General features: G+C 32.5%; 5 protein-coding genes across 7 annotated transcripts; 3 read left to right on the top strand and 2 right to left on the bottom strand.

Moving 5' to 3' along the window:
- Nucleotides 1-165: 165 nt before the first annotated feature.
- LOC100113998 (protein SGT1 homolog) lies at nucleotides 166-1598 on the top strand. 2 transcript variants are annotated; one of them, XM_008215648.3, is made up of 5 exons: nucleotides 166-412; nucleotides 523-633; nucleotides 847-1045; nucleotides 1120-1319; nucleotides 1394-1598. In XM_008215648.3, the coding sequence occupies exons 1-5, from the start codon at nucleotides 386-388 to the stop codon at nucleotides 1499-1501; spliced, it is 645 nt and encodes a 214-aa protein (XP_008213870.1). In that variant the 5' UTR covers nucleotides 166-385; the 3' UTR covers nucleotides 1502-1598. The 2 variants fall into 2 exon arrangements, with proteins under 2 accessions (XP_008213870.1, XP_008213869.1); XM_008215647.4 differs by having other exon boundaries at nucleotides 189-427.
- On the bottom strand, nucleotides 1565-4023 carry LOC100678603. Its single transcript, XM_008215649.4, has 2 exons — nucleotides 2743-4023; nucleotides 1565-2664 (listed from the first exon to the last, which is right to left on the bottom strand). The coding sequence occupies exons 1-2, from the start codon at nucleotides 2908-2910 to the stop codon at nucleotides 1849-1851; spliced, it is 984 nt and encodes a 327-aa protein (XP_008213871.1). The 5' UTR covers nucleotides 2911-4023; the 3' UTR covers nucleotides 1565-1848.
- Nucleotides 3154-9084, top strand: LOC100114643 (serine/threonine-protein phosphatase 6 regulatory subunit 3). 2 transcript variants are annotated; one of them, XM_032595974.1, is made up of 17 exons: nucleotides 3154-3359; nucleotides 3741-3869; nucleotides 4276-4355; nucleotides 4448-4599; nucleotides 4680-4801; nucleotides 4865-5035; nucleotides 5119-5282; nucleotides 5364-5610; nucleotides 5693-5845; nucleotides 5919-6032; nucleotides 6118-6185; nucleotides 6265-6463; nucleotides 6541-6627; nucleotides 6710-6813; nucleotides 6898-7133; nucleotides 7219-7618; nucleotides 7690-9084. In XM_032595974.1, the coding sequence occupies exons 1-17, from the start codon at nucleotides 3327-3329 to the stop codon at nucleotides 7838-7840; spliced, it is 2610 nt and encodes an 869-aa protein (XP_032451865.1). In that variant the 5' UTR covers nucleotides 3154-3326; the 3' UTR covers nucleotides 7841-9084. The 2 variants fall into 2 exon arrangements, with proteins under 2 accessions (XP_032451865.1, XP_016844579.1); XM_016989090.3 differs by lacking the exon at nucleotides 3154-3359 and adding an exon at nucleotides 3442-3642 and having other exon boundaries at nucleotides 7690-9079.
- A 251-nt stretch (nucleotides 9085-9335) lies between these two features.
- LOC100113961 (small ubiquitin-related modifier 3) lies at nucleotides 9336-10399 on the top strand. The gene is made up of 3 exons (XM_001599597.6): nucleotides 9336-9789; nucleotides 9882-10004; nucleotides 10112-10399. The coding sequence occupies exons 1-3, from the start codon at nucleotides 9772-9774 to the stop codon at nucleotides 10244-10246; spliced, it is 276 nt and encodes a 91-aa protein (XP_001599647.1). The 5' UTR covers nucleotides 9336-9771; the 3' UTR covers nucleotides 10247-10399.
- A 61-nt stretch (nucleotides 10400-10460) lies between these two features.
- On the bottom strand, nucleotides 10461-12889 carry LOC100114606 (tumor susceptibility gene 101 protein). Its single transcript, XM_016989093.2, has 8 exons — nucleotides 12481-12889; nucleotides 12251-12335; nucleotides 12125-12190; nucleotides 11877-12040; nucleotides 11661-11796; nucleotides 11408-11589; nucleotides 10835-11193; nucleotides 10461-10760 (listed from the first exon to the last, which is right to left on the bottom strand). The coding sequence occupies exons 1-8, from the start codon at nucleotides 12532-12534 to the stop codon at nucleotides 10574-10576; spliced, it is 1233 nt and encodes a 410-aa protein (XP_016844582.1). The 5' UTR covers nucleotides 12535-12889; the 3' UTR covers nucleotides 10461-10573.
- Between the last annotated feature and the right edge of the window lie 322 nt (nucleotides 12890-13211).

Here is a 13211-nt window from a genome sequence, read left to right as displayed (position 1 = left end):
TATCGATTCGAAAATTGAAATACTTATAAACATTTTGTTGACAAAATCGAACTATATTATATCTATATTATAGTCAACTTCTTAGATGTTTTGATATTATAACATAGATATATAATGTGCACAATCCACCACATGTTTATAGTATTATAATATATTAAAGGCGACGTTGCTGCCATCATCGCAAGAATTCCGAAGTACTTATAAGTACTGACTATACGCGATTTTTCGAGAATAAGAAGTGTATATATGTGTAGACCGCGACGATGAAAAGATTAACTAAAAGCGATTCAAAGAAAAGGGATTTTTAAAGGCTGACTCGTAAAAGCGATTACAAAGGTGTATTCTTGTTATATTCTGACTGAAAAATTGCAGGAGATTGGTAAAAATGGCGGATGAACCAGCAAAAAACGAGGTTCAAGATAATCAAGTACTTTTAGTGTTAAAATATAAATAACCATTGATTGTTAATATCCTAAATTATAACCTTATATACTAATTAGACATTTTTGTAATATTGTATAGATGCCTGCGCCAAAAATAAAGCATGATTGGTATCAAACTGAGACTCATGTTATTGTTACTGTTTTGGCAAAAAATACGGACAATGTGAAGGTCGTTTATGGCGAGACAACAGTAAGTAACTATTAATAAAAATTTAATCTTTCCTTGATTTTTTTATTTTATACAATTGACAAAATTTTGTAAACTTTAAACTTGCAACAATCACCAATGTATTATTTCAAAACATTTTCAAGCTTCTTGTATCTTAACCACTTAAATTCTACATTTAAGTATTAAAATTTTGTTGTTCATCAATAAAGTAAAGTATTCAATGTTGCATTTTAGCTGAGTGTTTCTGCAAAATTACCAACGGCTAGCGATTACAGTTTAGAATTAGACTTGGCCCACCACGTTGTACCTGATCAATGTTTGTATAAAGTAATGCCATCTAAAATAGAGATTAAACTCAAGAAGCGTGATGGTCATAGATGGACTGTTCTGGAAGGTAATCCAGTAAGCCAAGATGTACAACCAATTCCTCAAGGTATTATTTTCATATGATAAAAAACTTGCTTTTTACAACTATTGCTTCAAGCTAAATATGTATTGACTTTTTAGAAATATTGCAAGCTGGAACTCAACCTCCTAAGTATCCAAGCTCTTCCAAAAAATCAAAAGACTGGGATAAAGTAGAAAAAGAGATTGAAAAGCAAGAAGCTGAAGAAAAGCCGGAAGGAGAAGCTGCCCTGAATTCACTCTTCCAACAAATTTATGGAAAAGGATCAGATGAAGTTAGACGTGCCATGAACAAATCATTTGTATGTAGAAACTTGATTACTATTTTTAAATTTTTTCTAGTTATTGACGAAAAAAAAATTATTTTTCATAACAGCAAGAGTCTGGTGGAACTGTGTTAAGTACCAATTGGAATGAAGTAGGCCAGGGAACGGTTGAAAGAAAACCCCCAGATGGTATGGAATGGAAGAACTGGGATTCCTAAACAACAAAGACTAAGAAGTTTTATTTATATAAAAAAAAAAACATTAAAAGTAAAAAAAAGAAATACTCGAAATAAAAATTTTTCATGTTATTAACAATCAAGTGTTATTATTTTTACATTCTAATTACTTGTAAGATAAATATTGTATTTATTACTGTAAATAATAATCACATGCGGTTGTGTACCTTATATATTATATATTACATTATAATAATTACATATATTACAAATGTTATCACCATGTTACATTTTAGACAATTAAATGCTTTTGCAAGGCAAGTATATTCCACATTGCTACATTTCTACAAAGTTTGTCATTATTCTTAAAAGCTTGTTCATTGGCAGTTTCAGCTTCTAAAAATTTGTTGTAAAATATATAAAGTGCAAACAGCAATTCCCAAATAATAACCAGTCTGTTTAATTTTTTCTATATCTGGTAATGGAAGATCATCTTCTACAGTATTATGATCAAGTATATGTTCAGCTGATGCAGCACTTATTCTAGTTAAACCTGGTATGGCAAGAGCTGATGTGATATTTTTTTCCTGTTTTTCTATTCGTTTTAATATTGCTGCAAATTTTTCATTTAAATTAGTTTCCATTGAACTTTGGGCTTGAGTAATGACATTTCTTACATCTATAATTCTTTTATTATTATAAACCATAGAACCTGTTAAGGAAACTATAGCTAAAAGCGCTGATGCCAAAATTGAAAGGTATTTATATTTTTGAGCATTCATAGCTTGACTATCATGATACTCTTTAATAGCGGTTGCCAATTGTGTGAAATGATCCCGTTCTTCTCCTTCCAAAAGTGTAAGTTGCCCTGTAATTCTTGTCTGTTCTTGCAAACCTTTGTTTTCTAGGATTGTCAGTTGTACATATTTGGGATCATCTCTTTTTGTTTGAATTAGTTCACTATAAATTTCTTTTAACTTTTCATTGACAGAAGTTGCTTGACGTGTTAATTCTCGACGTTGATCTTGACATTTGAAAAGCTTGTCTTGAACCATTATTACTTGTTGCTTGGCAAGTTCAACTTTATCCATTCCTGTCAATTGCTGGTACCATTGCCAATAATTGACTAGTCGCTTTGGTAAAGGAGTCGATGGTTGCAGGGCAGCAGTATTAAAATCTTGTATGATAGTAGAATCATTTACTTGCTAAAATAACGGAAAATTACGATAAAGTGCGAAAATTTGGAAGAAGCTAAAGAAGTGAAATTAAATACAAAGTATCACCTTGACAATATTGACATATTTTTCAGAGGCTGCGTTTTGCAAATTGGAAATTTTTTGTTGTGCTCTTTCAGTTGCATTTCCAATTGCAGTACTAGCGTTAAATAACAATGGTGATTTGTTTATCTGTTCCGTTAAAGATTTTAGAACTCTTCTCGAGTTCCCTGCCATTTCACAATCTTGTCAGCAGTTAATCTTTACATGAATTATTTTTTATCATCTGTACTGTATTATAACTATACGTAAACTTAATCGAGTAACCTAAAAACTCTCAGATTTTTGCAATGTTCTGCTGCGGCGGGGAGCGATAAGATCACGTGACAAGCGACCATTCGCTGTGTGTATATATATATATATATATACACACTCACACACACATGCACATATATATACATATACTTTATTTTATTAGCTATACCTATACCATAATCTTTCTGACTAGTCCTGTCATCTTGTTTAAAATTTAATGATTGGTATATTAAGTGTAATAAAAATTTGTTACTATGAATATTGCATGAATTTCCTCGTGCATTTTATTAGAATTTACATTTATAGCTAAAATTCACGTATGGCATCAAATAGTAACTATGCTATTCAGTGTATTTTTTTTATCACTTACGGTAGGTGCCTTTCAATTATCTAATAATAATATTACTATATGTAGAATATACATTTAAAAAAAGTATTTACTATGCATGACAGACAAATTTTTCATCGTTCGCGCTCTTATTTGTGATGTCGCGAGAGCTCGCTATTCGATATTTCAAATTAAAATACCCAAATCGAGATACAGTCGCAAAATCACGGTGATTTTGCCCTCTTGTGTAGCCGACGTCAGGTCCTGCATGTTGTCTTTCTGCTTGCGAAAAAAGTGACGTCTTGGAGTTTACAGTAGTTAATGAAGTAAATGTTACTATTACGATGTTTAATTTTACTTGAGAAAGCTTGGCCGAAAATCAGTGATATATCGCGATAGAGCTCAACGTCATTTCTTGTTTCAGTGTGCCTCGAATGCCTTCACTGTGATTTCCTTTGAAACGTGTTGCACGTACATTTCTATGATGTCCGGGATGTTTTGGCACAATAATTATGCACCGTCGGTTCAGATCGACTCGCTTCTTAGCGAAGAGGTAAGCGCTACCTTCACCTATGCGTTATTATCTGTCTTGGACGAAACTGCTTTAGGAAAGTGAAATGTAATTCTTATCTTGTATGTACACGCAAAAAACTTGTTAACCCAACAAATGCTGAGCCTGGCTCTTTCTTTCCACAGTCCACTTACACACTACTGCAACAGCAGAGTATCAATATATAATTATAGTTCCTCACATAATAATTCATATATTTTAAGCTTATGTTCTGGCTCTAGCTATAGCCAATATCTTAAAGCAGCAAATCTGTAGCAACCTGCAGTTACCTATAATAAAATGCATGTTACTAAACTTGTTCACATTATTAAATGCTTTTTAGCAAGTAGTTGAGAAACTCGATGTACACATCAAAAACAAATATGTGAATGATTGCATATAATTTCAGGATGTAACACTTCAGAAATTAATGGATGCTGAAGACATCTTACAAGAATGCAAGAGTCAAAATAAAAAATTGATCGAATAGTAAGCGTAAAATAAAAATTAATTGAAAAATAATGTAAAATGCAAATTACTAACTTTGATGACATGTGCCGTGTAACTTTCATTTATTGCAGTCTAACAAGACCAGATATTTTGGAAGAATTGGTCAACTTAATAACAGAAGAACCATCCTCGGAATTAGAAGAACGTTGGCGTTATAAATACTCCAATGTTGCTTGTGAATTACTTACATGTGATGTTCCAATATTCACTGAAAAATTAGCTGGTAATGTTATACTTCTTTTGTACTAATAATAATTTTTATATTCTTGGTAATTATGTTGTAAAATTAAATTTTGATTTTAGCTAATGAAATGTTGTTATCAAAATTGTATTCTTTTATCGACAAAGACCAGCCACTGAATCCATTATTAGCATCATTTTTTAGTAAAACTTTACATGCACTTTTAAGGAGAGCTTCTGATCAGGTATGTCATTCAGATTTGTTTAAAAATTGTATGGAGATTAAAAATGAATGATTGATATTCTAGAATTGGTTTTCGCACCAATATGTGTGTCTTCAAGTTTTGGAATCATTAAAAAGTCGTAAGAATTGTGTTGATTTACTGTTGCAACACATACAAACTTCAGCAATCATGGATTTAATATTGATTCTTCTTACAAAAATTGAGGGAGATGAGATGCGTCAGAATATATTGAATGTAAGTTGTTAACCTTTTTATTCATAAAAAATATAATAAATTATGTAATAAATATAATATAAATCGAATGGGTATTTTTTTAGTGGTTGGATGATCAACAACTAGTTCCAAGATTAGTAAAACTTTTGTCCCCTTCTTCAGATCCTGAAAAACACACAAACGCCTCACAGCTTCTCTGTGATATAGTCAAGTCTCCACGAATGGAGCCTGAAAAGCGGCCCGATCCCATTTTACAATCTCTACAATCGTAAAAAACCTTCATTTTGATTAAACCTCTTTTTAATTTTTCTCAATTTTAAATAAATAATATTTAAATTCTTTTTCATAGAGAGGAAACTACTAAATTGATATTAGATACAATATTGTGTGGAGAGAAGCTTGAAAGTAGTATTGTTGGTGGTGTAAGGATATTGATAAATTTGCTTGGTCAAAGGGAAAATAAAAAAGCAGAAAGCAGTGAAACTTATGGAGTTCCTTTCAATAATATTGTGGAAGATGAACAACGTGATAAATTTGCATTAGTTATCATACCATATTTAGATAAATTTAATCACTTATTACTCGACCCTCCAGAAGTACATTTCTCTGAATTAAACATGCATTATGAATTTAAATTCTCAATAATTATGGTAATACATTATGATATATCTTTTGCAGAAACCCTCTGTTAAAACTACAGCAGGATTTTTAGAAAAACCATTTGGACGTTCTCGTTTGTACATTTTAAAATTATATGTTAGCCTTTTGTCAACTGAGAACTCAAAAGTGTTTGAGAAATTCGCTGAGCTAAACACATTTAATATTTTATTTGTATGTATATGTTATTTATTAGTATTTGTATATAATTCATTGCTAAACCTTTTGTAATGCATTTTTGTTTTAGGATTTATTTTTCCAATTTGCATGGAACAACTTTTTACATACTCAAGTACAACAGTGCTTATCATTAGTAATAAACTGTGATTGTCCTAATGTTAATGAAATTATGTATTCTCATGTAAGTGCTATTTCAAATTATTAGTGTTTTATAATTATACAGTATACAAAGTTTTAAAATAATTTATTAAATTTTATTTGTTTAGATATTTATAAAATGTAAATTAATCAATAGAATTCTGGAAGCTTGGGAAACTAATGATAACAATACACTGTAAGTGGAGCAGCAACTATTCTGTGACAATAAATATTTATTAAAAATTGGTTATTTCTGTTTTCTGTCTATTCTCTAGGAATGAAAAGAATGGCGTTAGGCAAGGATACATGGGTCATCTTATTATAATGGCCAATGAAATTGTAACACAATGTGAGGAAAGTAATGTTCTGTCAAGCTACTTAAAAAGTAACTTGGATGAAGAAAGTATGCAAAAGTGGGAGAATTTCGTATCATCAAAATTAGACGAAATTAATAAAAAACAACAACTTACACTGGTTAGTTATTTGAGACATTAATTATTTATTTCAGAAAAACAATTTGGCAACAGGTAAAAAACATTTAAAATTTATAGGGAGAACCCCCAGAGGCCTATATGATGTCATCAAGTGGCAACTCAGATGAATATGCTTCTTTCCCACAAGATGCATATGGGCAAGAAGTTAGTGATTATTTTTTTTTTACATAACTATTCGCGATACTTTTACAAATGAAATAAGTATAAAATTATGGATTGTTTGTAGTTATGTAACAATTACGCTGAACAATCTACGGTACCTGCATATGTCGATGGTGATTATAACTTTCGAATGGAGAAATATCATCATGATGGAGACGATAACTGGCAGTAAGAGTTTAGATTTATATTTATCAAAAATACAATAGTTTAAAATTAACCTCAATACAAATCCACTTTTACCGTTTATTTCAGAAATGAATTCAATTACGATGCATTTGATCTCTCAGATGATAGTTATGAAAAAAGACAGGAAATGTTCAATAAAATTTGCGATGAAAAAAAAGAACTTTCTGATGAATCTACTAAGAAAACGGATGAAGATAAATCGGATTGGCTAAATAAAAAAAAACATGATAATTCAAGTTCTTCTGATGAAGAAGATTTAGATGATATTCCTGATATGGGTTTGGAAGAGGAACCAACTGATCGTAAGACATTTATAGATAAAAAATATATAGGTACTTAAACTTGGGTGATGAAATATAGATTAATAATTATGCTATTTTATTTAAGCTTGGAATTCCATGAAACCATTATCAGCAATACCTGGTACAGCAACAATTAATCTTTGGAATACTGATGTTCCAGAACCTGTAGAACAGACAGGTTGGGCTAATTTTGACAATTTTAATAGTGCATTCGGCACTGATATCAGTTTTCAAAGTAAGCCTTGCAATGAAGCAAAAGCTGAACTGCCTGAAGTGCCAATTGTAAATGAAAATATATCTTTGCCTGAAAGTGATGCTGGCAGCAATTTAAAGAATAGCGAAAACCAACAACACGTCAACAAGGCCCAAGATATTGAATCCAAGACTGAAGAAATTAACGTATTTAGTATACCAAAATCAGATTGTATAGAAACTCCTGTAAATATACCTGACAGTAATGCAAATCTGACTATTGTAGAAAATAGGTAATTTTTATTTATATTTTTATTACTTTGTGTATTCTATATATTCTTATACTTGTTTTAATTCTTTCTAGAACATCTGAATCTAAAGCTGATGTTATCACGATCTTAGAAGCAAGTTCTCTTAATATATCAGCAGAAACATCTTCAGAGAATCTAACAAACATTGAAACGAGTGCCACAGACAATGAATGTCCAGTTGCGACTGCTGAGTCGTCACAGTAAAAACATCATTAAGCATCAAGTGTCAAATAGCAATAGGATACACCATATCAAATGACCTTACTATTTTCCCAGAGTACTTTACATTTGTACACTTGCTAAAATTGGCCTTACATCCCTAAAGTGAGAGGTTCATTAATACTTGAAACTTGATACTTGAGTGTATTCATTTTGCCTACAATCTGCAAAAAACTTCTCAATCACAAGAACTATCTCTATTTTTGGGCAATGTTCTCAAGTACAAATGTTTCTTTCCTCCTTGTGTATTACGCTAATCGTTAAAAGCTCTTAAATTTTAACTTATACGTAATTACTTGACACAAGGGCAATCTTTTTAAACGGTATGATGCTTTTCGACGGCGTTTCCTCTTTACAAGATAATCTATTTTGTTATGCCAATCGCAAAGGGAACTTCAATGATTCTCTAGTGTACACATAGGTCAAAGAAGATGAAAAATGCTCAAGAGATTTGCATTGAAATTTATCGAGGAAGCGCCTTGTTTAGAAGGTGAGGGTGTATGTATTATATTATATAATATAACACATCGTTAAACACGTGTTAAGAAGATAGTCAAAGTACAAGAATTCAAGAATTAAAGAGCAAAAGCGTCTCATATGGACGAGAGCCAAGATCTCTCTACATCTCCAATCACTGTATTTGAACTGACTCACGGTATTTCATTTTACACGAGTAATCAAGTATTACGCAGCATTGTATACTGCAACAATGTTAGGTAAACATATTATACGCGAGGCTATTTGAGGAAATATCACTATAGTCCGATATATTACACAATGAATTAGTGCTTTTGCTTTTTCGAAAGACAAAACAGAAGTACTTAGGTACAGTGCCTACAAATTGCTTAAAACTTATTCCTATATATATGCCGTGGTATGGTATAAAAAAAGATCATGAGTATTTTTATTATGTTGTAAATTTATATTATTGGGTTGATGACATCTAAAAGTTTTTGCATTCCAACAGAAACTCAGACAAAAAAAACCATTATATATATTGAGAAAAGAAAAGAAAATCTTGTAGTACTTCAACCTTCGTCTCGTTTTCATTTGAGTAATTCAAAGATTTTTTAAAAATATAGGAAGCCAATCTCCTGGAAAGTGTTAATACACATATGGTGGTAGTTTTTAGAAATTTCGTTAAACTTGGCCGATTATAAAATAATTTGTGTTAATCAATTTTATAATTGTTAAATATTTTAAGAAATAAATATTATTTAAGTGAAAAAGTAGTGCGTTTAAATCCTAGTTTCAGCTATAATCAATATGATTATACTATATACCTATATGATATATTCCAAGAAATTTATTGTTCCCGGAAAACATACGCGAACTGCGAAGACGACGAAGACAAAGGAAAAAATCGTAAACCATCTCCGTACGCTGCGTGTACGCAGCGCCACTCCGCTCACGACCCGCTTTTTCATGAAAACATAATCTACAATTGGTATCACTGACTGATTAGTGCTTGTGGCGCGCGCAGCGTCCCGTGGGCCGTGGCATTTTGCTTACCTATAGTCGTAGTTTTGGCTTGGCGAATGCTGGATTGCTGGTTTCTCCCTCTCCGCGCGACTGTACCAGCTATATATGCATCAGATCAGTAGTGTATAGTAGCCTAGGCAGACCTACGGCACGGAAGATTATATCCAAAAATTTCCCCGGAATTCACTTCATAGTTCATATACCTTTCATACCAGCAGAGTAAAGTCAGTGCAGAACCAGAAGCCGAGACAAGTGGTAACGCGTATCACGCATAGGCCAGGGCTACACGACGCACACAGTTTGCATCTAGTTCTCGAAATAACTTGAATTTTACGTTAATTCTTCAAAATTGTGCTTCACGAATAGAAGAAGGTGCTAAAGACTCAACGATATAAGCAGTGAACATTAAGTTTTTATCAAAACAAACGTGAAAAATGTCGGACGAAAAGAAGGTAGCGTTTTCTAACCTCAAATTCGGCACTTTGTTGTGCGTTCTTTCTCGTAATGTAGTCAGTTATTCATTCTTTTTTATTATCTTTTGCAGGATTCGAAAGAATCGGAACATATAAACTTGAAGGTCCTAGGACAGGACAACGGCGTAGTACAATTCAAAATAAAGAAACACACGCCTCTCAGGAAATTGATGAACGCGTATTGTGACAGAGCGGTATGTTTACATTTCGATTCTTTGTTTTATAACTAAAAATTGTAGCCAATGCTTATGCAGGCGTTAATTTGCCTCGAGCGCTTTATGAACGATTAATGTTTTTGCAGGGACTTGCAATTGCTGCAGTGCGATTCCGGTTTGATGGTCAACCTATTCATGAACTGGATACACCTTCGACGTTAGAGATGGAAGAGGGCGATACAATAGAAGTGTATCAGCAACAAACAGGCGGTGGACTATGATTTAATATTTCATTATTTTTATAAAGATTACAATATAAAATCCTTAATTTCCAAACTTCGATACTTTCACTAAGTAGATAAGTTTTTTATCTTTCCATCGTAGTGTAGAATTAAGATTTAAGATTAAATAAAATCAGATTTTCTATAGTTTTATTGGATTTGCTGTTTTCAAAGTCAAACATTTTATAGGTTTCCAAGAAATTAGCAACTAAAGCTCAAAACATTCATTATTTTTATTTATAGCTTATAGATACATAAGAGTCATTTTTGTTGCACTAAATACATTTTTAAAAATAAAATATGATATTGTGAAAGAAGAACATTTTTTTAACTTGCTAATCCAGCTTTCTGCCGACAAAGCGACATGAGTGCCCTGAGCATGAATTGTCTTCTCGATAGTTGCCTGACTTGTTTGAGAAAAGCATCCAAGTCAATTATACTGCTTCGCAATCCCTCAGCAAGATAATAAATTGCATCCTCAATAGCAGCTTCCTCCACAAAAGCATTCAGCATTCTAGAAAAAAAAATATATTCATCACATTAAGCAGTACATGAATCAATTTTTTGAATTTAGATTAGAATACATACTGCTTGTATAACGGAGCGACTGTAGTAACAGCTTCATCAACCTCAATAGATTGATTATCAGCAAGTTTTTCTATTTCCTTTTCTAATTCTGATTCCTTGTCCTGCAGGATTTTTATATTCTTCTCAAGCTCTGATTTTTCTTTTTGGAACTTGGTAAACAGTTCTGTTAAACGAGCCGATCCACTTGATAATTCTTGTTGAGTGCGACGTAATGTTTCAAGCTCTGCATGCAGTTGAGAAGATTGTTCACGTAGTCGGCGTCGTAATTTATCTCCTATGGCTGACAAGAGGGATGCTCTTATATGCTCTTCTGTTATTGTTCCAGTACCACCACTCGAACTTGCAGGTACAGCTGGTGACTAGAAATAGTTGAAAACGGTATAATACCATAATGTAATATTATTCAGATGTTATTCAAGTATGCATTATTTGTACTAAAGGGTTCAATTATGAAAAATTTATTTAAAAATATTGATGATCCCAGTATCATGACTCATAGATGTTGTGACTCATCTAGTAGCAATTAATTTATCAACACTTTTTTTATATTTGTGATCAAAATGAAATGCTTACTGCTGCTGCTGGGTATGGTGGGTAAGGCCCAGTATATCCAGGCATTGGGTAATTCGGAGTCGAACCTGAAAATTGATAATGTGGATACGGAGCCTCGTTTGGAGGAGGGTATATGTTAGGCATCATGTGTGAGGCCTGTGGGAATCCCCCTTGTGGCATCATTGGCATTGAGGGCATGATGGCTGTAAGAAAAAAGTAATCAGCAATAACAGATGTATCAACAACTTGTCATTTATTTCAAAATGCTTCTTACGTTGTTTTGGATAAGGCGTTGAATTCATAAGGTTATGAGGTAGAACAGGTTCAGTTTTTGGTTTTGCATAAACGGGTGGATGTTCACCAAAAATAATAATCATAACCTGAATCAAGCTATGTAAATCTGATTTATGCTGTAAATAAAAACAGTACACATTTAACAAGTTAAACAAATGTAAAACACAAAGAAATATTTACTGCCTGATAAACTTACTGGAATCCATTCATGCAAGTATGGCAAGTAAATTTTACCATTGTGATCAACAAAATTGCCAACTTTTATATTCATATCTGGTGTTGGTGTAACATAACACATTGGAGCATTGTTTGGATGCGTATCCATAACCCATATACATATTGGAATATGATAAGTATTGCCTACATAAGAAATAATAAATTTTTATCTCATTAGTTGTGCAAGTAGAATGTTTAAACAAATAATTTTCTGTAAAAAAAGCTTACCTTTAAAATTCACAGGAATAGTTCCTTGTAAATTAATAAGTTCCTTACGAGTCCCATCGTTGAACACTAAAATCAAAAGCATGTGTAAGCAGCTTTTATAAATATTTTATTAATTTACCAACCCACCGAAAGGTTCTATTTTCCAATGTAAACTACGATAGTGGTTCAGTACTCGGATAACATCTTTACGTGTAATATCTGGATTATGATACTGGAACAGAGAAAGAAAAGAGAAATATTAGAACTTGATATAAAACTGGAAAATTGCTTAAGGAGGTAGCAATTTGTACTCGCATACACTTATAGAGTATGGTGCAATCCACAGTCTAGATAAGTATTAATATACTGATACTCACTTGAGCTAGAAATTGTTTTATCTTGGACTCGTCTATGATATTCATTTTAACCATCCAGTCCTGAACGAAAAAACCAACAATAAACTATATACAGGTAGGTGATTAATAGGGGGGTTAAATGGCGACTGTTTCCTTTGTAGCATGAAGAATGAATGTGAAAAATTGGGCGACTTTCGTGAGAGCCTGCAGCCAGAGGCTGCTTTTATAAATTGCGAAGCGCGATTATTTGAGACGCATAACTTGGACTAGGTGCACGTATAAAAATGACTCCCTGACAATCGCGTCGATAAAGGCTGATACTTATACGTGATAATGCTACTGAGAAAGTTTTAAAACCAGTGCCTGTGAGACTGTGTGTCAAGTATCACTTGAAGTGCACAACGAAAGCCATTGTACACGAAATCAGCTGGGACTGGGACTGTTGAATAGGAACTTTTGGGGAAAAAATTTTCTTTGCCGTACCAGTGTGACCAACCTAGTTAAAAATGGCGCCACTTTGAAATGCATTATGCAACCCAAGAGTATGTTAGTATGTATAACATACATATAATAGACGGTATATATGATAAGAATTCTCTGCATCTCAAAGCAACTTTTCTTTTCAACGGGGCTGAGTTTTAGTAAAATTTTAGAAAACGAACGCAAACAATCGAAAATACTATACCTATTGTCGTTTATTGGTTTCGTGAGACATTCAATTTAAATTTTTTAAACGAAGAGCCAAAATTTGC

Source organism: Nasonia vitripennis, chromosome 1 (genome assembly GCF_009193385.2).
Source record: "Nasonia vitripennis strain AsymCx chromosome 1, Nvit_psr_1.1, whole genome shotgun sequence".
Classification (NCBI taxonomy): Eukaryota; Metazoa; Arthropoda; class Insecta; order Hymenoptera; family Pteromalidae; genus Nasonia; species Nasonia vitripennis.
Note: the sequence above shows the minus strand (reverse complement) of the source record. Positions and strands in the feature narration are given on the sequence as shown.

Bases quoted from the DNA above. Each gene is read 5' to 3' on its own strand.
- LOC100113998 (XM_008215647.4), top strand. From the start codon at position 386: ATGGCGGATGAACCAGCAAAAAACGAGGTTCAAGATAATCAA. The intron at 634-846 runs GTAAGTAACTAT...GTTGCATTTTAG, and splicing joins TCGTTTATGGCGAGACAACA to CTGAGTGTTTCTGCAAAATT. The intron at 1,046-1,119 runs GTATTATTTTCA...TTGACTTTTTAG, and splicing joins TGTACAACCAATTCCTCAAG to AAATATTGCAAGCTGGAACT.
- LOC100678603 (XM_008215649.4), bottom strand. From the start codon at position 2,910: ATGGCAGGGAACTCGAGAAGAGTTCTAAAATCTTTAACGGAACAGATA. The intron at 2,665-2,742 runs GTGATACTTTGT...CCGTTATTTTAG, and splicing joins AATATGTCAATATTGTCAAG to CAAGTAAATGATTCTACTAT.
- LOC100114643 (XM_032595974.1), top strand. From the start codon at position 3,327: ATGCTATTCAGTGTATTTTTTTTATCACTTACG. The intron at 3,360-3,740 runs GTAGGTGCCTTT...TTCTTGTTTCAG, and splicing joins TATTTTTTTTATCACTTACG to TGTGCCTCGAATGCCTTCAC. The intron at 6,814-6,897 runs GTAAGAGTTTAG...CGTTTATTTCAG, and splicing joins GATGGAGACGATAACTGGCA to AAATGAATTCAATTACGATG.
- LOC100113961 (XM_001599597.6), top strand. The intron at 10,005-10,111 runs GTATGTTTACAT...ATGTTTTTGCAG, and splicing joins ACGCGTATTGTGACAGAGCG to GGACTTGCAATTGCTGCAGT.
- LOC100114606 (XM_016989093.2), bottom strand. From the start codon at position 12,534: ATGGTTAAAATGAATATCATAGACGAGTCCAAGATAAAACAATTTCTA. The intron at 11,194-11,407 runs GTAAGCATTTCA...AACTATTTCTAG, and splicing joins CACCATACCCAGCAGCAGCA to TCACCAGCTGTACCTGCAAG. The intron at 10,761-10,834 runs GTATGTATTCTA...TTTTTTTTCTAG, and splicing joins GTCGCTCCGTTATACAAGCA to AATGCTGAATGCTTTTGTGG.